At 41.2% G+C, this 24,046-nt stretch overlaps 1 protein-coding gene across 3 annotated transcripts in view; it reads right to left on the reverse strand.

Moving 5' to 3' along the window:
- Window positions 1-24,046, reverse strand: part of RASGEF1C (RasGEF domain family member 1C) — an 84,765-nt gene that overhangs the window by 20,359 nt on the left and 40,360 nt on the right. Inside the window, exons 1-5 of one of the 3 annotated variants that reach the window (XM_033140222.1) lie at window positions 17,332-17,357; window positions 14,394-14,575; window positions 10,969-11,091; window positions 7,082-7,219; window positions 46-258 (exon numbers count right to left, since the gene is read on the reverse strand). In XM_033140222.1, the coding sequence (XP_032996113.1) occupies window positions 46-258; window positions 7,082-7,219; window positions 10,969-11,091; window positions 14,394-14,573 (654 nt within the window). In that variant the 5' untranslated portion in view covers window positions 14,574-14,575; window positions 17,332-17,357. Of the gene's footprint in view, window positions 1-45; window positions 259-7,081; window positions 7,220-10,968; window positions 11,092-14,393; window positions 14,576-17,331; window positions 17,358-24,046 lie in introns of those variants that run through there. The other 2 variants (XM_033140223.1, XM_033140221.1) reach the window with 2 other exon arrangements.

The raw sequence follows: 24,046 nt of genomic DNA on the forward strand, positions 1-24,046 counted from the left end.
TTACCTAAATTAAAGATAAAGCAACAAGTCTTGCTTTCCACTTACCAGTTCCACATGCGTCAGCTGCTGGGCCAAGGTGTAGGGATCACTGCAGACACTCATCATTTCTCGTTGAATGGATGGAGGCTTACTTTTAAAAGCAACCACCTTGTCCGAGACAGCTGCGTTGATCTTGACTATCCCTTCCTGCCCATGGTTAAGAGTTGCGAGCTTCTGATTCAGAGTTTGCAGAAGCTGGTTCATCTTTTTCCAGTAGGCCTGAGGTGAGGAAAAGGAAAAGAACAGGAGGAAAAGGAAAATATTACAAACCATGAGCTGGGGAAAAAATAAAATAGGCATGACTGAATGTTCCTATTTGGGAAATATCTATAAACCATTTGTGGCTGAGAATCTTATTTTCAACCATACTATTCTAGTCAGCTTAATTATAGGTCCACCCTAAGCTCCATCCTATGGATCTCTACCACAAGACTGGCATCCAGTCAAAAACATGTGAGCAACTGTGCTCAGTGCTAGTTCAGCACAGACCACAATGCCAGTTTAACATGTGTGGAATACAAATACAGGAGAGGTGGGGGTGGGGTGGGGGAGGAAACAGCACCAATTAGCTTTCACCTTCCCATTTTAGTTTTGTGCTGTGAGGCTGCAAGAAACAGAACATTCTGCCCAAGCTGACCATTTCTGCCCTTAATCTGCACCACGTAGAATTGTGAAAGGCTGTGCTAATTTAAAACAGACTGTACATTTCAGGGCCCAAATCAAGGTGCTCATATCAGTGTTTAAAGCTGCAAACAACTAGAGCCCCAAATCTCTCTCTCTCTCTCTCTCTCTCTTTTACAAACTCTCTTGGATGTTAAGATCAGCAAAGGGGGCTCTCCTGGTAATACCACCTCCTTCAGAAGTTTATTTGGAGGGGTGGCAACCCTGGAGAGGGCATTTTCTGTGGCAACCCCCTAAATTGTGGAACTCCTCATAGAGGTGCATTGGGCTTTTTACTATATAGGGTAGCTTTCAGCAAATACTGAAGACATACCTCTTTACCCTGGTGTCAAGAGATTTGTGTTTCTGGGGCTCATCCTTTCTCTTGTGTTCATAATCTGTTTTAACAGTTACTAACCTTGTCCTGTGACTTATTGAAGGGTGGATAATAAAATTAATAATTAAGAATAAGAATAATAGATAATAATGTCATCATTTTCCCCAATTGTAAGCTAAGGGAGCAGGGTCTTTCGGTCTTTCTCTCTCTCTCTCTCTCTCTCTCTCTCTCTCTCTCTCTCTCTCTCCCACACACACACACCTCTTTGCGTGCATGTGAGAGAAGAGGGGTGGAGATAGAGACTGCCTTGGGAGTCTTGGGGCTGAAGAGTGGGATAGCAATTATTTAAATAATAAAAAGTGTATAATATGACTCAACAGCAAGCATTAAATGCATCTTTTTATTTATGACTGTGCATGTATATTTGCAGGGGCCACAGAGCCTAGGGCTTGCTGATCAGAAGGTCGGCGGTTCGAATCCCCATGATGGAGTGAGTGAGCTCCCGTTGCTCGGTCCCAGCTCCTGCCCACCTAGCAGTTCGAAAGCACGTCAAAGTACAAGTAGATTTAATAGGTACCGCTCTGGCGGTAAGGTAAACAGCGTTTCTGTGCGCTGCTCTGGTTCACCAGAATCGGCTTAGTCATGCTGGCCACATGACCCGGAAGCTGTACGCCGGCTCCCTCGGCCAGTAACGCGAGATGAGCGCCATAACCCCAGAGTCGTACATGACTGGACCTAATGGTCAGTGTCCCTTTATGTATATTTGCAATTATTAAGTTCAGGAATAATTTTTATGTTTTATTTTCTAGTTCTAATCAATACCACCTCACCAGCAACAGACTTCTTCTTTTGTTTAGAAAAGGAGATTCCTGGAATATGTTTGGCTGTTTATATTTTTAAAACTTTTCAATGTGGCAGCATTTTGTGCTGTGCCACACCTTACACAACAGTCATTTTGTGTCCTGCCAAACCACAGTGGCAGCCATTTTGTGACTGGTGCCCACAGCCTCAGAAATTTTCAGAATTTCAAATGTGCCCATGGACTCAAAAAGGTTGCAGTCAATTGCAGTCACCAGTCTCTCAAAGGGAACTGCCCTGGTTTAAACTGGGGTGTGAATCAGGGCCAGTGAGACATGTCGTCTGGGCACAGTGCCAGACAGGGAGACCTGAATGCCTGCTTTTAGCCCCCTGGAACTGAGGTTCCCCATCCTTGTTATAAGAAGAATTATGGGCGGGATTCTCTTAAGGAAGAATGTATTTATTTTTAAACAAAGCCCGGCTAAGATATATATGAGCGTTTATAATCCTCTTCATTGCCCATAAATCCTGAAGGGCATTTAACAAGGTTTGACAGTTTGAGAGGAAACTGCTTATGAGAAAACACTCTTCTCAATCTCTGCCTCAGACAGCTATGATTTGAGCCTACTGCTAATCTGGACATAAAGCGCTGCAAAGAAGGGAAGTCTGCAGTGAGGAAGTTGACAGCTGGATCAACACAGCAAGCGAGGCAGGTCACAGACACACAGCAGAGTCCACGGATTATGTCATCCAGTCACATATCACTCAGGGCAACTGGAAGGATATTGGCGCACACATCATTCAGCTATGTGTTGCTGATGTTCTGGGTGACTAAAAAAGAGTGGCACGGACAACACATCACTGCTTTCGGAAGAGGCAACAGAGCTGGCAGCTGTCAGACCTCAGTAGCTTGTCCACATGGAAATATAGTGAAGAAGTCTTGCCCCCTGTTTCATGGCCTTCTGGAAGATAGTATAAAACTGTCCTTTTAAAGAAGGCATTTGGTCCATAGAGGATTGCTTTATTGTATTGGTTTTTAAAGTCTCTGTATTTGAAGTAATTTTTTTACTGCTGCTTATTGTTGTTTTCCTACTGCTGCTTTTAGTGCTTAAATTGTTTTGTAATGTAAATTTTAAATTGTTTATTGAGGATTTGATCCTGTTGTCAGCAAAGGGAAACATCTATGTAACATCTACCATAAACAAGCAGGAACAAAAGTATAATAAATCTTAAAAATTCAATTCCAATACCCTTGCCAAATAAGGTGCAATAGGGAGAGGCTTTTGTGTGCCTAGTGCTCCTCTGCAGAGAGGCTCACTAGGCAACTACGGTCTCTTTATTTTCCAAGTATTTTAAATTAACCATTTAGTGCTTTTGAATGCTGTTTTATATTATTTGCTAGTGGTGGTTTTATCACTTCTATTTTTATTGTGATTATTTAGTTTGGCATTTATTATTATTAAAGGTAAAGGTAAAGGTACCCCTGACCGTTAGGTCCAGTCGCGGACTCTGGGGTTGCGGCGCTCATCTCGCTCTATAGGTTGAGGGAGGCAGCGTTTGTCTGCGGACAGTCATGTGGCCAGCATGACTAAGTCGCTTCTGGCGAACCAGAGCAACGCACGGAAACACCGTTTACTTTCCCGCAGGAGCAGTACCTATTTATCTACTTGCACTTTAATGTGCTTTTGAACTGCTAGGTGGGCAGGAGCTGGGACAGAGTAATGGGAGCTCAACTCATCGCGGGGATTCGAACTGCCAACCTTCTGATCAGCAAGCCCTAGTGGTTTAGACCCTTTTATTTATTTATTTATTTATTTATTTATTTATTTATTTATTATTCAGCATTATTTGTTTGCTTGTTTTTACTCATGCCTTGTAAATTTATGGTTCATATCCCAGAGGATATTAATTTATTGTGTGACATACATTAGTTGTAAACAAACAAACAACTGTCCTGAGCAGTGTGGCTAAGAAAATATTTAACAAACACAATATGTTCCTGAATATCTTTTTTCCCCTAATAGAAATAACCTCTTTTTTCAACTCTTAACATGCCAATGACTGTGCAGTTTAATTTGGAACTTTGTAAAATTTTCTGCTGCTAGGTATCAATATGAAAAATCCTATTTCTCTTTAAATATCCAGTTTGGTAACCAAAGAATACTTTTGTTTAATATTCAAGAAAAACATTTCATTCTCAAGCAGAAACACATTTAATGAAGATGGCAAGCCCCAGCAGGTGGCTTAGAAATTCAGATTTTAATTAAGCTTTCTCTTTCAAAATGCAAATTGTAACTCTTGGCAAAAGAAACTGCTTCTCAGTATGCATACCTTTCTAAGCACTGCAAGAAGCCTCCAGAAACCAGGCTGGATAAAGAGCAGGAAAATATTGCTGCAAGGAATCATCCCAAGCTCATTTCAGTAACAGATAAAATGGGTTCCATAATCCTAGGATTCTTTTGCACCTTTGATTTGATCTGCCCTTTTCCCTTCAAACAAGTACAGACCCCACCATGGAACAGTTTCTCTTTCATCCTTCCCTTTTAAAAGATAGCTGCATAAATAGGACCTTATGACTTATTCCTTTAATTAATTGCTAGTTTTGCTCAGGAAAACTGGCATTAAGGTTTTTTCCCCCCCAGCTCTCCACCCACCACAGCCAACTAATATAGATCTGTTTATGAAGAACTCTGGCACAGTCCAGGCTGCTCCTCCAATTGAAAGCAATGGGAGCAGACCCTGAATGTCAACAGGCTCATAGAGCCACATTCTCTATATAGGGCTGATATGTTTTCAGCAGCGTGGATATTTTGTTCCCTTTGAACTCTCATAATTATCATAATTATCTTTGCATCCTTTCTTCATTCAGCTTGCCAGATAAAAACTGTTTAACAATTGGCAGCTATGGCCATCTGGACAAAAAAGGGGGGGGTAGAAAGCGCCCAGGAGGAAACTATTTTATCTAAGAAGCCCAGTTTCATAGATACAAGCACACACCAACTGTCTGGAGATCAACCAAAAGGCCAATGAGACCTTTGCTGCAGCAACCTGCATCCATTGATTCTGAAGATGGGGGATGGCCAATGTCATATTTTGCAGATGTTGATGGACTCCATCTCCCATCATGCTGGTTGGGGCTGATGGGTCTTCAGTTCCACAGCATCTGGATGACCACTGCTGAAGACAATTCCTACTGCTGCCTTTACTACCAATACTCAACCAGATATATTGCCAGCCCATGGCCTCATGTTATATACACAGTGAGGAGTCTTGAGCTCATAAGTTGTGACTTCTCCCCCCATCCCAGTGCTTCAATTTTATCCTGGTGCTCAGGCAAACCTTAGGTTGCCATTTCACCTAAACCATCAGACCACAGTTTGCTCTCACCTTGCAAAGAAAGTTTAATGTTTTGCATGGTTTGGTGTTACATCAAGGTCAAGCTTGTTTAGTTGGTTAGTTACTCAACAAGCCAACTTCAAATCACCAGCTAAAAGAGAGCTGCCTCTTTTAGGCAGCTCCACCCTGTGGAAGCAACAGCAGTACAAGAAAGAGGAGCAAAAGCCAATGTAGAGCAGGGGATAGGAAACTGGGTGTAAGTTGGGTTCAAGTCCCTTTCAGCCTTTGCTCCCCATCTATAAAACGGAAATAAAAGTTACTTACCTTGCAGAGTTGTTGTAAGAAAAAATCCATTAAGAAGATTAATGTGCTTTGCAATAATTTAAAATCAATTTCTATGGGTGGTACCCAACTTGTGTGAGTGCAAGGACTTTTGGCTGTGTGACGGAACTTCTCCTCCTCCACTCTCAATGCACCCACCATGTGTCCCCTAAATCTGCTCTAGGGGTTCCCCCAACACTCAAGCAAATTTGGGGAGGATGCAGAGGGCATGTGAGGAGAGGAGAAGGAGGAGAAGTTAAGTTGCACAACTGCAAATCCTTTCACTGGAGGAAGCACTTGGTTGGATAATGCCCCATAGAAATTATTCATACCTTATTAAGGCTTTCTTCACACCAATGTCTCCATTTCCCTTTTCTGTGGTGGCTCCACTAGCTGCCAGTCAATGTTCAATGAAAATAAAAAGAGGCAAAACTCTTACTGGGTATGTTGAAGATTTTGAGCATGACTAAAGTAGCTCTTTGGTTGCTGGCTATGACCTTAGTCATTAAGAGCCTAATCTAAATACAGCTCCCCGATGTCTAATTTGTTATTTATATTGTGCATAACTTAAAGCTCCTCCTTTGAAAGCTACGCAACTCAATATTCACTGTTTGCTAGCTGGCTAATTAGCAGGAATCTAAAATGATTCAAGCCTCCACTGACAGCTTCATGGTTCCTTTAACTGTTTTTATCCTAAAAAGTTAATAGGCCACAAAATGAGCTAATGTTTGGGACTACTGGTTTTGCAATCTTTCATGTAAAACATCAGGATATTAGTCAATCTGAATTAGGTACTCTATTTCTGTTTGCTTGTTCCAGTATCTCCCGTTCTGCAATATCTCACATTGCCATATTAGTTAGCTCAGCAATTAGGTCTGGCTTTGCTAAGCAGAACGTCAGAGGATAAAGAAGGGTAAAAAGAAGAAGAAAGGATGATGTGTGAAGAAAGATACAAAATAAAACCCAAAAGAGAATTGCCTAGTGTAATTCTAATAATGCCTACTCAAATATAAATTGGATGTCATTCAATTGGATTTATGACTATGTAAATTAGGATTGCACCCTTAGCCATGTTTAGAATAGAACCAACTTTGCTGAACTTGGTACCCTTCAGATTCCCATCAGCCCCAGTTAGTTCAGCTGCCCAAAACACCTGGAATACACTATGTTAGTGAAAGCTGAAATAGATCCACTATCTTATGTTAGGGATGCCACTTAAGTTCCTTATATTTCAGTGAGTCTATTCTAAGATCTGGATCCAACCTACATTCCATAAACTTTTTTAAATGGAAGCTTCTATTTCCATTTTTTTTAAAATCAGTAAACAAATAAATTAGGTCACCTGGGTGAACTTTTTAGTTGACCATACAACTAGATTATTACATCTTAGCTCAGAAATAATTAAACATTATTATGTACTGTATTTGTTTCTATTGATAATCATATTTTCAGAAAATGTCATTTGAATATTGACTAGGAATTCCCCCCCCCAGTCTCTTCCATAGTGAAAGTAATTTTTAATAACAGTTGACTGAACAATTGTTGATTATGCACCTTCTCAGTATATCTCTAAATTGCTGCCATCCTCACCTCATCACATGGGGCTATCCTGTGGATAATGTCTTTTAAGCAGCCAATCATCTTTTCATCTTGAAAATCATATGGAAATGTTTCTGTCCATTCCGTCAATAACTGTAGTATTTTGGGCCCAAATTTTCTGATTCGTGCCTGAAATTAGAAATAAAAAAAGATGGATGCAAATTTAAGAACTCTCAGAAAAAATATCTGGTGGCTTTAACCTAATGCTGATTCTGGAGTGGTGGTACTTACAGAACACCAACATGCCTATAGAGTGAATTAAATTAGTTTCATAGATGGCCGTGGAACAGGGATAGAAGTCAATCCCCCTGGCAACACCTCCCCAAGGTGGGATTGGGCAGCTGACTGGGTAGGCAGAGACCACAGGTATCCAGCCCGGGAAGGTGAAGCCAGCCTGAACTACCAGGAGCTGCTCTGGGATCCAGGCAGCTGTGCGCGACCACGCAAAATGCACACCTCGTTTGATGTGGGGAACAGTCATTCCAGTCTGCAGCACTTTTGCATGTGTTCACTTCTAAGCCCTATTTCTGCTTTAAATTCTGCACAAAAATGGCATTTAAACACTTATTCTATCTCAAAATACACATTTCTAAATAATTGGGTTTTTAAAAAACTTTTTACTTCTTCCAGCCAAGCACAGAAATAAAATGTTGTTTTGTACTTTAGTCTGGTGTGTGTGTGTGTGTGTTAGTTCACACCGGAATTTGCAATGATAGAATTCCACAAGTATCCTTACTTTGGATGTCCTCAATATCTGGCTATCCACTTCTCTGTTTTGTACAGCTATAAGCTATTCTTAAATGTTTCTTTTTGAACCTAAAAAGTATTTGCCAAAGGAAACCGCTTTGGCTTTTCCTGCTCTCTGCCTCTAAGATACTTGGGGTCAGATGTTCTACACTGTGCATTATAGTACGATATGCCAGACGATCCTAAATGTTTTAGGAGCAATCTAAATAGCCTATTTTCAAACACCACACATATTCATTACATCAATGGAAACCCTGAATGAGAGTAGAGGACTTCCTTGTTTTAGCCTCTGGACGGAAGGCACCCTCTAATCAAACAAAATTATATTGTGTGCCTTGAAGCTTCCTGCTTTTTCAACCAAACTCATTAAAGTGCCCATTTTAGCATGTGACCAAAACAGGTCTCAGGGCAAATGCAACATTCTTACTATCAGTGAACATACCGGTAATATATATTAAATAGTGGGTAGGACATAGCAGACGACAGTGATTCTCCAAGCAGCTCTCTTTATTCTCAGGCTGGAACTGAACTGAACTGAACTGAAGGGCTCAGCAGCCTGCTTATATAGAACTCAGCTACAAGCAACAGTAACAACTTTCTGTAGTTACCCAATCCAAGAGCGTCACTTTCAATCCCTCATTTGCATGTGTGGACCTGAGTGAGAACTGCAGCAGAATGACCTATACACACACACCTCTAGTGGCCTAGGGTGAGAACTTCAATACATAACAATATAGATGGCCTATGAAATTTCATGAGCGTTGTTGTGCGTGGTAGAGCAAGGAGGCTGGCAGGGGATCCTTCATCCCCTTCCCCTGTGACTTTTCCTCTGCCCCTATACCATTACACCATTGTCCATTTAGGACCATTATTACCCATGGCTGAAGACAGATACAGTGGTACCTCGGGTTACATACGCTTCAGGTTACATACTCCGCTAACCCAGAAATAACGCTTCAGGTTAAGAACTTTGCTTCAGGATAAGAACAGAAATCGTCCTCTAGCGGTGCAGCGGCAGCGGGAGGTCCCATTAGCTAAAGTGATGCCTCAGGTTAAGAACAGTTTCAGGTTAAGAACGGACCTCCGGAACGAATTAAGTACGTAACCAGAGGTAACACTGTATGTGGTTTAGGGAAGAGAAGCTCTGAGAAAGCATTTCATGCCGCCTCCCCTCCCAATGTTAGGCCCTGTGTTAAAGAGACACCTGGCTGCTTGTCCATTCTCTCTCTAAATATGGAAGCTCAGGGCTTGTTGAGGAGCTAGAGTACCAGGACGAGGGATGCTACAGGGATGAGGAAGTCCTGATTCTGTTGAACCACAACTCTCATCTTCCCTCACCACTGGCCTTTCTGGTTGGCATTGATGGAAGCTGGAGTCCAACACCATCTGTAGGGTCACAGATTCCCAGTCCCTGAGCTATTACAGACTAGTAAAAAGTCTTCTTAATGAGGGCTTCTGAAAATAGCAAAATATCTGACTGAGGCTGTTAAGCAGGTCTGTGACTGTATAGTAAGACTAACTGAGGCTGCAATCCAAATCCTGCTTACTTGGGAGTAAGCACCACTGAATTCTGTAGGACTTACTTCTGAGTAAACATGGTTAGGACTGCATTGTGAGTCTTCCTCTTCTAGATAAACAGCCAGGAAATAAAGATTTACCTTGAGAATCTTCTTGTTGGGTCCATGAGATAAGTGAGCAGTCTGAATAGGTGAATTAGTACCTTCCTGAGGCTAAACATGGGCTATTTTTATAAGCTTTAAAGGCCAAGTTCACACCACAAACTATCACTCTTAACACCAGTTCATTTGTTTTTCAGTGACAGAACAGCCAGATGGGGGATGTATTATAATCTTTCCCCTGCCACCAGACTCAGCTGTGAAGAAGCAAAAGCAAAATACAGTTCTGCTATTCATGCACTGCTGACACTCTAACAAAAGTTGTGAAAGTTGAGGATGGGAACAATTCTGGGAACTAAACTAACCCAGTTTCCAAGTTGTGTTTGTAGAAGCATTTTCAAAAATGGCACTTGCAGAAAGGCATGATGCAAAGAGAAATAATTTGGGATGTCCATGCTGTGACCTACATAATGTAATGCAGGGACTACTGCTTTTCATATACTGATGAAAGATCCATGAGTGCCAGTACAAAATGGGTGCCAAGGGAAGGGGGGGAAATAGGTGCCAGTACTCTATACAGACGCGGGTGGCGCTGTGGTCTAAACCACAGAGCCTAGGGCTTGCTGAGCAGAAGGTCAGCGGTTAGAATCCCCGCGACAGGGTGAGCTCCCGTTGCTCGGTCCCAGCTCCTGCCAACCTAGCAGTTCGAAAGCATGTCAAAGTGCAAGTAGATAAATAGGTACCGCTCCAGCAGGAAGGTAAATGGCATTTCCGTACGCTGCTCTGGTTGGCCAGAAGCGGCTTAGTCATGCTGGCCACATAACCCAGAAGCTGTACCCCGGCTCCCTCGGCCAGTAAAACATTTCCTTTCTGCATTCTGTTAGGGAATCATTACCTAACAACAGCACAATTTTGTTTTTGTTGTTGATGTGTATCTAGATATATAGCAGTGCTTCCAAGTACAAATATATTAATGTTTTGTCATGCAGGCATTCACTGCAAAGTTAATGGGCAATTGCAATTGGTATGCTATGGGATGTTGCCAGTGACAGGTAAGCCTGGAAAGATTGCAAACTATGCCTAGGGCTAAGGGATGCTGCATTAGGCAAAACTGAGATATATAGCGTTGCAGTGACATCTGCTCTTGACAGTGCACAGCTTAAATGATTCCTCCTGGAACCCTGAAGGCTTCAGCGAAACCTTCAAGAAAGGAAAGGGAAACCACCTGGGAAGACTTGAGACAGGCTGCAAAAGGAAGGTAGAAGGGGATTTGAATTGTTTGCTACACCCAGTGCCTGCAGCTTTGCTCAGAGGCACTGATGTTATGTTAGAATGCAACCATGCAAGGCACTCAGCATCAACCAAAAAAACCATGGGAGTGAATGCACACAAGCAGCAAGGAATCAAAAGATAAAAAAGTACAGAGAGTAAAGCCAGGGGATTTCTTTAGTTTGATCTAGCACTGGCAGCTCTTTGCAAAGGCAATCCCACCCACCTGCCATTGGTAGTACTAACCTTATCCAGCACTGGGTCATCCAGCTGCTGCTGCTCGATGCACTTGTGACAAACTCGGGACAGAAGTTCATGAGGCTCAATGAAGAGTCTTGAGCTCAGTAGGAATGTAAAGATATAGGCCTTCTGGAAAAGGGAAATAGGTAAACTTATCTGCAAATAAATATGAGCGATGATTTCTCAAAGGAAACCCACAGCAAGACTTTGCAAGGAGGAGAGATAACATATATTGAAAAGAAGACAGAGCCTTACTTGTGTACAAGATAAACAGCTGTAATATAAAATAAAAATAAAAATTCCTTCCAGTAGCACCTTAGAGACCAACTAAGTTTGTTCTTGGTATGAGCTTTCGTGTGCATGCACACTTCTTCAGGTATCTACAGGTACCCACCTGTAGCTGTAATATATAATGATTGCTCTCCTTGGGGCATATATCATAGGAGTTGGAGCCCTGCTGGATCAGGCCAAGTGCCTGCCTAGTTCAGCATCTTTTTTCTTACTCTGGAACCCCTGCAAGCAGAACATGACACCCTCTGGATCTCCAGAAATGGGTATTCCCAAAACAGCATACAGCTACCATGACTGGTAGCCACTAAAAGCTTTATTGTCCTTGAATTGTCTGATCCCCCTGTAAAGTCATCTACCTGCTGGAAAGAAATTCCACAGATTAACTACTGGTATGTGACTGAGAAAAACTACCGGTACTTCCTTTTGTTTGTTCTGAATCTATCACCATTCATTTGATTGGATAACCCCCAGCTTTTATTACAATGAGGGATGGGGTAAAATACATCTGTTCACCACCATGCAAACTTTTACAAATGTCTATTATGATCCAGCCGTACTTACATTTTTTCCTAAGCTAAAAAGTCCTAAAAGTAATCAATGGTTCCTCATTGTTCCAGCCTAGTGATGGGTGACTGTCAGTTTTGGTTTCTCTCAGATTTTTCATTTTTTCCAACATTAAAGGTCAGAATCCGTATTTCCACATTTCAGTTTGCAATTTTAAAAAAGCTATTGTGAAATTCCATCAACATTTTAGTGCCATTTTTTAAAAATAATGATTATGATTACAACAACAGGTGTATGTATAGTATTGCATGTGTATAGGATTGCATTTTCCAATCTTGTCTTGTGTCCATCAGCTTAGATAGATAGTTGGAAGGCACCCTGAGGATCATCTAGCCCAACTTCCTGCAATTTATATATAAGATCACAGCCCAAATGTATGTATTTTAGATTGTAAGAACAAGATGAGACCTGCTGGATCAGACCAAAGGCCCACTTAGTCCAGCATGCTGTTCTCACAGTAGCCAATCAGATGCCTATGGGAAGCCTGAAAGAAGGACCTGAGAGCAACAGCACTCATCCCACCTGTAATTCCCAGCAACTGGTATTCAGAGGCATACTGCCTCCAACCATGGATGTAGCATATAGCCCAGGGGTCAGCAACCTTTTTCAGCCGTGGGCCGGTCCGACGGTCCACCGTCTGTCAGGCCATGTGGTAGGCCAGACTATATTTTGAAAAAAATATATGAATGAATTCGTATGCCCCACAAATAACCCAGAGATGCATTTTAAATAAAAGAACACATTCTACTTATGTAAAAACATGCTGATTCCCAGACGGTCCCCGGGCTAGATTGAGAAGGCAATTGGGCCGCATCCAGCCCCCGGGCCTTAGGTTGCCTACCCCTGATATAGCCATTGATCCTTTTCCTAATGATATACAGCAGGTTGAAAGTAGAATGCTGGAAATTCTACACACTTACATTCTATTGAATGCAATATGATTTAATTTCAAGTACCGGTAATAAGTAGATCAAAACTGTTAACTCCATTTTTTTGAGACACATGGTTGAGGATAAAAACCAATGTTGTTGCAGCTAATTAAACAGCACCTATGCAAAATGCATAAGGTATTGTCTAGTCCTGCAGTGTTACATGAAGAAAAAACCAACAACGCTGCTTCACAACCCAAAAAACAAGCAAACAGGCAAAGAAATTAGATAATTTTTTCATACTTTTAGTTTCCAATTTTTTCATGCTTCATTCACAGGACAAAATTAATCTATGAATATATGAAACTGTGAATATAATATGGATATATATCATGTTCAAGTGTGTGTTGCTAAAAATGTCAGAATTTGCTGAACTTAGCAATTATTGACTTTGAAGCATTAGCCTTGGTATTCATCTTGAGCACAGTGGAGTTTTTTTTTTTTAAATAGCCTCTCTTTTCATGGGCTAAGGCTGCAATCTTGAGTGCTCATTTCCTTTCATGTAAATGACCATTGTTTTCAATCAAAAGTCGTTAGGCTATAGACTCTCACTAATGAATTAGCTCTAGATGTAACAACAAAAGCCAAGTTAACAGTGGCTGCAATTGAGCCCTAAGTTACACATGTTTAGAAGTAATTGAACTAAATGGAACTTAAGATCTTTTAACTGTGAGTGCAACTGAAAGCAACATTTAGCAAACTAGAATTAGCAATAATAAGAACATGCCCCCTGATCCAGTTGGTTAGGCTATTCTTAGTACTGTATATGATATTTGTTTAACATCCCTTCCTCCCCTTGACTTTGCCCCAGTGATTTGGATATAGCCTAGGAAGAATAATACAAACTTCAGGTTAAATCAAAGGGTTACACAGAACCTTTTATCTTGCAGTGTATCCTACATTTCATCAAACATTTACAATTCTTGTCATGATACAAATTTCCTTTCCACTTGGGCAACCATGCTACTTCAGTGTGAAAGAGCTCTACAAGCATCACATAATCATAAATATTTACTCCCTATCATTCCACTGAATACAGCAATACCCAAGGTGGGTTACAACTCACATAGTATAGAACACTATTGATAAAAGTTGCAGTGATCCAGTAAAACAGTATGGGAGATAACACTTAGTAAACTCAAGCCCTTAAGCACATTCAAATAAAATAGCATTTTAATGCCCCATAAACCAAGCAGACCTCCTACCATGTTGATAGCCCTCAACCAAACCTCCGACAACAGTGGGATTCAGATAAATCTCCCACAATGACTGAAATGTGAATGAAGACTCATATGGGAGATGTTGTTCCATTGGTACCTTAGTCCTAAATCATTTAGGACTTTTAAAAGTGGTAGCTAGCACTTGAACTGGAATTTGAAATGGATGAGTCCCATCAGTGGAAGCCCTGCACAAAGACCACCACTTGTGCAATGGGGCTTTCCTCTCTCTCCTCCCCCCCCCCAAAAAAAATTGGCTCTGGGGGTTGTTGAGAGAACTCCCAGAACAGTAAGTGAAAAGGGAGGGGGGAACATTCTGTCTGGCAAGCTGAAATGCATGCGCCGACAGTATGATGGACATAGCAGGAATTTCTCCCAATGATCCAGTTCATGAAAGTGATGTGGCAGCTTACATTAACATAGGACTTACCTCAGGGTAGTAGTCAGCTGTAGGTATAAGATGCTGGATTAAAGCATCAAGAGATGCTGAGGTGAGGTTTCCATCTTGAAAGATCAGCCCTCCTTCATCACCTTCTTTGGATGGATGTAGATGATGAGGGCTGAAGCCACAAGGAGTAAACATGCTGGTAGAGCTCAGTGTTTGGGGCATCCCTGTAACAGAAGGCAGAGCAAGATCTCTTAATGTCAGCAGAGAAGTTCAACTAGAGCTATGGCCATAAACTGAAATGTTGCCTAACAGTGAATAACTAAAAGGAAAAATTTAGGTTTGCAAAATCTCAGGTGTTTGGAAGAAGAGCTGCCCTTTCCCCAAAAATTCCAGTAACAATTTTGCTGCCTGCTGGGATTCCTGTTCCAACATTACCATCTGACAGGGAAGTGCCTTCCTTGGCCCAGCCTCCCTTCCTCATTCTTTCTTATCTGCCTCTTCATCTTCCACCAGAGCCTGCCGTCCCACATCCGACACTGAAGATGCTGAGTGACACATGACACTCTGATGGCCATTTTCAGGAACAATTAATTAATTGTGCACTACCTGAAGACTCTCTCCTCATTTTTTGCCCTTAATCTAGGTCAGGGATGGGGAAACTGTGGCCTTTCGGATGTTGGATTCCAAGTCCCATCATCCCTTACAGTTATCCACGCTGACTGAGGCTCATGGAAGCTGGACCCCACTAGCAGTTGGAGAGCCACAGGTTCCCTGCCTATAGCTTAGGTGAAAGCCTGAAAGAGCCCTGTCAGGCAGCTGTATATACCCCTATTAATAAACCTGTCAAGTTTCTAACACCTGAATTCAGTAGTTAAAATTCCGCAGATAACTCAAACAACTCAATGTCAATGCCTGTTTAAACTAAAACATTAAGGAATCAACTCTTATTTGAGGGAAAAGAAATTAAGAGTGTGTGCCCCAGCATTGTGCCTAGGTTCACATTCCACAGGGTGGATATGTATTACTGTTCTCTCTCTCATTCTTAGTCTTCCTTCTGCCAGAAATGACTTGCCTCACACAGTGCTTTTTGCTGAGGGTAAACAAGGCAAAGATAATAAAGTGCCGAGTGATGATGATAATGATAAATCACACAGGGGCTTTTTTTTCTGGATTGCGAAGATAGCAGTAATCTGACACTGTGGTAGCAGGATATACCGGTAAGTTGACAATGCTTTTAAAATGTCCCACAGATATCTCCATGGGCCTCCCAGGGGTGGGAGAAGAGATTATAAATCCTTGCAAAAGCAGGTGGTTTCAGCATTGGCAGGGCAGTTATAGCACTTACTTAGCCTCTTAAATGACAAGGAAGCCTTCTTCTGCCAAAGCTATTTGGGATCCATCCCTGGCCCTGTTCCTACTTCCAGAAGCAGGCTATCCTGCTATGCCATCAGTAGCAGCCAGCCTGCCTTGCTGAGGCCCACAAAATTGCTCTGGGCGGTATCTCTTGATGTACCCAGTCCACTGAAATTCACTCTGTGGTCATGAGGCAGATCACACTTTGCTTGGGGCCATCTACTGGACCCCTTCATCGTGCAAACATTAGTCATTGTTCAAAAGGAATAGAAAACACCAAGCAGATATATATCTACTGTATAGAAGAGGTCTATTCTGGTTCCTCTCTATTCTCATGTTGAATTATCCAGGAATAAGGAGTGGGGCTGCACCAATCAGCGATGGCCCTGCTGTTAACTGCACATCTCCTGACTTCTGTGCACCCAGTATGAATGTCTATAGCAAACTGTTGTTGTTGTTCAGTCGTTTAGTCGTGCCCGACTCTTTGGGATCCCATGGACCAGAGCACACCAGGCACTCCTGTCTTCCACTGCCTCCCGCAGTTTGGTCAGACTCATGTTGGTAGCTTCGAGAACACTGTCCAACCATCTCATCCTCTGTCACCCCCTTCTCCTTGTGTCCTCCATCTTTCCCAACATCAGGGTCTTTTCCAGGGAGTCTTCTCTTCTCATGAGGTGGCTTCAGGATCTGTACTTCCAGTGAGCACTCAGGGCTGATTTCCTTCAGAATGGATAGGTTTGATCTTCTTGCAGTCCACAGGATTCTCAAGAGTCTCCTCCAGCACCATAATTCAAAAGCATCAATTCTTCTTTATGGTCCAGCTCTCACTTCCATACATCACTACTGAGAAAACCATAGCTTTAAATATATGGACTTTTGTTGGCTTTTTAAGATGCTGTCTAGGTTTGTCATTGCTTTTCTCCCAAGAAGCAGGCTTCTTTTAATTTTGTGACTGCTGTCACCATCTGCAGTGATCATGGAGCCCCAGAAAGTAAAATCTCTCACTGCCTCCATTTCTTCCCCTTCTATTTGTCAGAAGGTGATGGGACCAGTGGCCATGATCTTAGTTTTTTATATGTTGAACTTCAGACCATATTTTTCGCTCTCCTCTTTCACCCACATTAAAAGGTTCCTTAATTCCTCCTCACTTTCTGCCATCAAGGTTGTGTCATCAGCATATCTGAGGTTGTTGATATTTCTTCCGGCAATCTTAATTCTGGCTTGGGATTCATCCAGTCCAGCCTTTTGCATGATGAATTCTGCATATAAGTTAAATAAGTTAAAATAGCAAATAGCAAATAGTTGTGTGCATAAAGCCTTTGCTGGGACCTCCAACTCTGAATGACCAAGATTGCAGATACTAGGGAAACCTTAATACATACAACTCTATGTGCAAAGGTCCCCTTGCTCCGGATGTTCACACTGTATTTGCAGACATCTGATGTGGGGCTACTCTATGCAATCCTGCTGTTAGTTCCTGTAGTGTGCAGCACAACAGCAAAGAACATCCAAATAGCGCATACAACAACAAAATCCTGAAAAATGGCCTGGAGAAAGTATTTGGCTTAAAAAGTGCAGAAGATATTATTTTCTTTTCTTTTCTACCTTGCTTTTATGCACTCCTTACCACTTTATTCATGCTTCTTCTTCTTTCACAATCACTCATAGCCGAGTAAGATTGTCTTACATAAACGTGGTTTTAACAATGAGTCTGTAAGTGATTGTGGAGGCCAATTCTGGATCCACACGTCCTTCCACAGTGGGGACATAGGTTTCCGGGCAGGAGCTGATCATGGTGTGGATTTGCCAAGCATCCCTTCCTCTTAGCATGTTTCTCCCTTGCGTCCTGAGTTTGAGTGTCTTCAAAGCCCATGACACCTTTGGTAAAGGCTGTTCTCCAATTGGAGCGCTCGCAGGCAAGTGTTTCCCAATTGTTGGTGTTTATACTACATTTTTAAAAGATTTGCCTTGAGACAGACTTTAAACCTCTTTTGTTGACCACCAGCATTATGCTTTCCACTTTTAAGCTCAGAATAGAGCAGTTGCTTTGGAAGATGATAATCAGGCATCTGTAGGCCTACAACATGACCAGTCCAATGAAGCTGATGTTGAAGAATCATTGCTTCGACACTGGTGATCTTTGCACTGGTATTAGTTCACCTGTCTTCCCAAGTGATGTGTAAAATTTTTCGCAGACACTGTTGATGGAATCTTTCGAGGAGTTGGAGACACCAGAGATATCTTAAGAATAATAAGGAGGCCCATAGCTCACTTGTAGAGCATCTTCAGTTTCCTAAAATCTCCAGGTAGGTATAGGAGAAAACACCATGTGAAATCCCAGAGAGCCACTGCCAGTCAATGTCAGCAACACTAAGTTAGATGGACCAAAGGTCTGGTGCAGAATAAGGAAGCTTCCTACGTTCCTAATAAATTAATACATGGAGCAGCCATTATGAGGCATATTATTAGCATTTAATACAATGCACTGTCCCTGTTGTTCCTCTAGATTTGGACCACTGCCAGGGTATAGTCTGAAGGCACATAAGACCACCACCTTGTTAAAGATAAGTAGGTTGCAGTCTGCTCAGTACCTGGATGGGAGACTTCCTGGAAAGCACGTGTGTGTTGACTTCGATCCCATGTTGGATGGAAGAAAGGTGGGGTGTAATATGAATAATGCTTCGCTAGTTTTAACTATGAACAAAATGTGGTGGTGGGAAAGAGATGTTACTTCACTTGGATTTGAATGACAAGATTGTCAGTGCACTGAACCCTATTCAGGCTTCATTGATAGAATTTTCATTATCTCGTCCTTCAATGAGAAAGTCCCTGCAGTTTGGTCTGACTCACTCCTACGTTTGTTTCCAGAAAACCTGTAATAATATTGTTGGTGATGGATCTCCAACTACTAAAAGAAGGGGGGGGGCTTCTCTTGATTAAAAACCAAACAAGACAACAGGAATGCTCGATTTCAAAAGGACAACATGCTCATTAACAGTAATTGAATTTGTGTTACTCTAGCAAGGAAAGAAGCTATAGAAGTATCTTGTTTTAAAGGGGGGTATGCAGTGTATTGATAGTAATCTTCCCAGCCTCAAATGATTGCTATTCATCCTACATTATATTAAATGCAGTGTACATACTGTATTAAATCTGGAAAGATGGCCAAATCCCACTTATTGCCAGCACTTCTCACCATATTACTGTTTTGTTTCTATGACAATAATCTCTATAAAAGTATGTAGCTATACAGAATGAGGAATGAATTTTACAGATGTAGAACTACCAGTGCCAGGGATTTTTTTTGTACTGTATTTGCTTTTTTTTTAAGGTTGCAAAACTCTATCAGTTACACATCTCACACTTTCTCCAATGCATTCTGTGTCATAATTTATGCCCCACAGATCCCCTCTTTCGACCCCCGATTTATTAGCTAACAGAAATTAAGCAAAAGACTTCCCAGATATTGTTAATAAATGCACACTACCGTATACTACTTCAAATGTCTTTTGAAAGCTAAGCGGAAGCAACATGCTCCTGAAGTCACTCCTGACTGAGGTAATATATAATTATCCCATTTTAACTCCATACCAACCCTATGCCACATAACGTAGTTTTTAGCAACAGTGATTTTTTCCCAAAGCTTTTAAAGATGAGCAGGGATTTGAAAGCGTGTATTTCTATTCCAGATTCAACGCTCATCCTGATAATGCTCAAAACACACGTGTAAATATAGTTGTTGAAAGGCTGGCATGGCATGTTAGCCACAGAAGAATTACTTTTCATTCAGTGGATGTGAACATTTTGCTTTGAGGGATGTGTATTTCTCTAATAATGAGATCCAATACTGTTAGACTTTATCCTACTGAAATAAACAGACAAAAACAGGAGTTGCCTGGAAGGACAGATTATACTGCATACATTAGAAAAGCAAAATCCTGTTTTTTCCTCAATTGTGCAGGACTAGGATTTAGTTTTTTCTTTCTTTCTTTCTTTTATGCATAACAATAGGGGAAAGGGATCAGCAGCCACATATCTTCTTCTCTTATTTTTCTCAGTTCTTCCTTTTTTCATTATTCATTGCATTTGTTATCTTCATTTACATGACAACATAGCTCTGCTGTCTTCAATGGCTTATGGCTAATATAAATATAATTCATTTGACTTGAGCTCTGCTATGTGATTGTTTTGTTATACTCTGCATATAACAACTGGGAATAGCCAATGCGACACCTTCCAGATGTTGTACTCCAACTCCCATCAGTCCCAGTTAGTATGCCTGATGGTTTGGAATGATGGCAGCTGAGGTACAACATCTGGACAATACCAAGTTTGCTACGCCCAACCTAAACAAATAACTGAAAAAAATATATAGGGATTATATCAATATATTGTTTTGGGGAACATGCTATTCCCCAGAAAGAACCCAAGACTCAGCTGCCAATGACATATCAGTAAAATAAACCCATTGAGTTAAACAAGTCAGGTAGGCAGCACCACATCCAACAGGTGCTGGGTGAAGAACAGCAATGACACTAATTCCAAGGACGTCAGGATGTTGTGGAGATTATGTCAGAATTGGCCTCACGGCACAGAGAAAGACAATCTAGGCTGGAAGCAAAGTGCAGGTGTGTTTGCAGGGCGGAGGAAAGTGACATTATCAGTAAAGAAGAACTTGGAAATATATACAGGTGGGTAGCCGTGTTGGTCTGCCATAGTCAAAACAAAATCGAAAATTCTTTCTAGTAGCACCTTAGAGACCAACTGAGTTTGTTCCTGGTATGAGCTTTCGTGTGCATGCACACTTCTTCAGATACACTGAAACAGAAGTCACCAGATCCTTAAATATAGTGGGGGAGTGGGGAGGGGTATTACTCAGAAGGGTGGTGGGAATGGGTGATAGGCTGATAAGTGTGGAAAACCTGTTGACGACTCTAAAGAGTCTAATTGCAGCCGTTTAGAGTCGTCAACAGGAACAAACTCAGTTGGTCTCTAAGGTGCTACTAGAAAGAATTTTCGATTTTGTTTTGGAAATATATAGAGGCAGTTTTGGATATAAATATATAGAGGCAGTTTTGGACTAACCATACTTATAACTTGGCAGAGAGCCATTTTTTTGGTTAGTGTTACAAGTCTGCTCTGTGCAGCGTGTGTCAAGGAGAAGTATGGATTCACAGGAGCCTCTTTCTGCTTAAACAGAAAAAGGTGCTTCAGCCCCAGAAGAGCAGGATTCTTTTAAAAGCAATAGAAAATCAGTCACCCAAAAGGCTTTTGTTAGATATCGTCCTACTTTAACCATAGTCCCTGTGCCGTCATCATAAGTCAGCATTCATCTGTGAGAACCATTCAGGGCTGCTTTTTTTCCTCTCTAACAGCCAACTTTTCCTGAATCTACAGTTGTTATGGGCATTCAAGCAGGGAGCTTGGTATAGGCGGAGACTTGTTTGAATGATTGTGAACAGCCTCAGAGTAGGCACAGCTCTGTTTATCCTGCTTGCAGGACTTGAGGTAATAATTTGTGAGAAAACCTTTGGTCCTGCTTTGCAAACCATGAAGTTAAGAAGCCCATCCCCTCCTACTTTGTTCAACAGTAGCATGGAAATCACTGCAAATAAGACTGTAATAATCAGAGGTCCTTCTCCAAGTCTCCCCACTTAATGAGGTGATGTGGATAGTTGTGCCCCCATTCTGGAATGCCGTCCCTATGAAAGTTCATCTGGTGTCTACAAAAGCATATTTTCAGCACCAAGGGAAGATATTTCTGTGTCCACAGGTCTTTTAATAATGACTGCAATAACTAGAGCAATTCTGCTTCATATTTAGTACTGCTTGTTATTGTTTTTATTAATCTTGTACAGCTTTGTGATGGTTTTGTTGTGATTTTTGAATTTACTGAATTGTTCTAGCTTCAGTAGCCAAACTGAAATCAATAGAGCTAAGTTAGTCATGTCCATTCATTTCAATGGGTCTATTCTTGAGTAGAACTTACTTTCTAAAGTATTTGGATTTTATGAACCATTCAGAGGATCTGGTAAATTCGATGGTGCTTTGAATGTAATAAATAAATAAATAAATAAATAAATAAATGCAAATTGATATTTGAGAGAAGAACTTGGGCATCTTGGCGCTGGTGCTTATTTCAGGGTAGTAAACTAACATTTAGGTTAAGTTCACCCAGAAAAGCCAATTATTGCTGATAATATTTAGGAAGGAAGCCTTAATTTTGGGATCCAGAAAGCTTAAGAATACAGCACTTGCCAAGATGGCTTACATACACTTTGCAATGCATTGCCCAGTTGATGGTGAGATACACCAGCAGGAGGTTCAACATACTAAACTATGTGAGTAACTCTCACAATGCAATCTTATGTATATTTCCACCCACTGAATTCAATGGGACTTACTGCTATTTGTGTGGGATTGCAGCCTCATTATCCTTCCATGGCTCAAGACCATTATTAGGCAGTGGAACGATCTTACTGTTTACAGCCAAGCAGAGCATAAGATAGTCAAAAGATTGGTTAAATGGATGTTTGTTTCAGTATATCCTTCAGTGAATTGTGATTCACTATTTGCTGCCGATACACAGTCTTTTTTTTTTTTTTTTTGCTTTCATCCCAATAAAACAAGTTTTATTACTGTAAACCCTCAGTGAATTATTGCTAAAAGCAAAACAGCTGCTTCTGCTTACTTATATAGCTACTGTGTCATCGGTGTCTCATGCATCAATTTGCAGAGCAGTTTAGGACAGCATGACTATGAAGCCTGTTCTACTATTTTTTAACAAGTTGCCTATTTAAGATATCTGATGCAGTCAGTCATTAGTTGTTGTCAAATTATCAGCAGTGCAAACACTGATGATAAGCCAGCTGTGTTGGTATGAAAATAATCTATGTCCTGAACAAGAAGAATTAGTCTGGCATCACTGTTGGCTCAGCCAGGTAAGTGGGGAGTGAGAAGGCTGCTGCAAACCGCCCTGTTCTACTAATGAGGAATAAGAATAATAAATGGCCATATTCCACATATTAAGGAATATAAATGTATCCTAGGTTATTATGTGAAGGTACACAAAACTGCAACCTTGCTGAAGCAAAGGTGTGCTTGGATGGAAGACAACTTGTGATGGAAGAAAGGCAGGATATAAATGAAAGAAAACAAATCAGTAACATTTATAGAACTCTTAGCATATTGTCACGTGCCTCACTCTTGTTAGATGCCTCTGCCTGATTTTCAGGAATTATCCCCTCATACAGCACCCCCCCCCCTGTTATGTCCCAGGCCTTTCATGAGGTCCCCCCAAACACCCAGGCAAGGATTTTCAGGGACTACAAAAGGCTGTGGTGGGGAACAAGGATGCTAAACAGTTCCATTGTGCAAGAGGCCTTCTGTGTACGTAACTCTGGATATACGGTATCCCAAAAGGGTTTTTTTTAATAAAAAAAATTATGACTTATCTCTTACTTTCTTGTTACTCAAAAAAAAAAAAACTTTTGCAAGTGTTTTGTGAAAGCAGAATAACTAGGCTGCAAGTTCAACCCTATACTCACATTATCTGGTGTTAAGTTCCATTGAACTCAGTGGCGCTTACCTCTGAGTAGACACATAAGGGATTGTATCATAAGCCAGGGCAAAGTCACCATCAGAGCTGTTATAAATTGTCTTCCAGTAGGTTTAGAAAATTATTAGGTACATAATACTGGCAGTTGTTGCTTTCTTTTCACATTTTCAACAAGCCATAAAACATTCAATTTACAGCCTGGAAAGTTGTCAGATTGCACAAGCATCATCCTATACATCACAATTAATGAAAAAACCTTGGTGATGCTGAAACAAGAAACAAATACGTATTACTGCACAATGTATTAATTCAAGGAAGTGTAGGAAGGTGAGTGAGAAAGGGGGGGAAATATGTTTTTTAGAGTAACACATAGTGGCAATAAAGCATAAATTTGGATACTTTTGCCTGCTTATTCCTCAGAAGCAGGAAAGAAGCTGCTATCTGTTTAGTAACAACTAATACAACTACAGTGGTACCTCGGGTTACATATGCTTCAGGTTACAGACTCCACTAACCCAGAAATAACGCTTCAGGTTAAGAACTTTGCTTCAGGATAAGAACAGAAATTGTGCTCTGGCGGCGCAGCAGCAACGGGAGGCCCCATTAGCTAAAGGGGTGCTTCAGGTTAAGAACAGTTTCAGGTTAAGAACGGACCTCCAGAACGAATTAAGTACTTAACCAGAGGTACCACTGTAGTGAGACCAGGAGGATTAGGATGTCCCCTTTAAAGGGGCATCACTGTAAGGAATAACTGATAGTACAAACATGCAACGGGGTGGTCACT

This window comes from Lacerta agilis, chromosome 2, assembly GCF_009819535.1.
Source record: "Lacerta agilis isolate rLacAgi1 chromosome 2, rLacAgi1.pri, whole genome shotgun sequence".
Lineage (NCBI taxonomy): Eukaryota > Metazoa > Chordata > Lepidosauria > Squamata > Lacertidae > Lacerta > Lacerta agilis.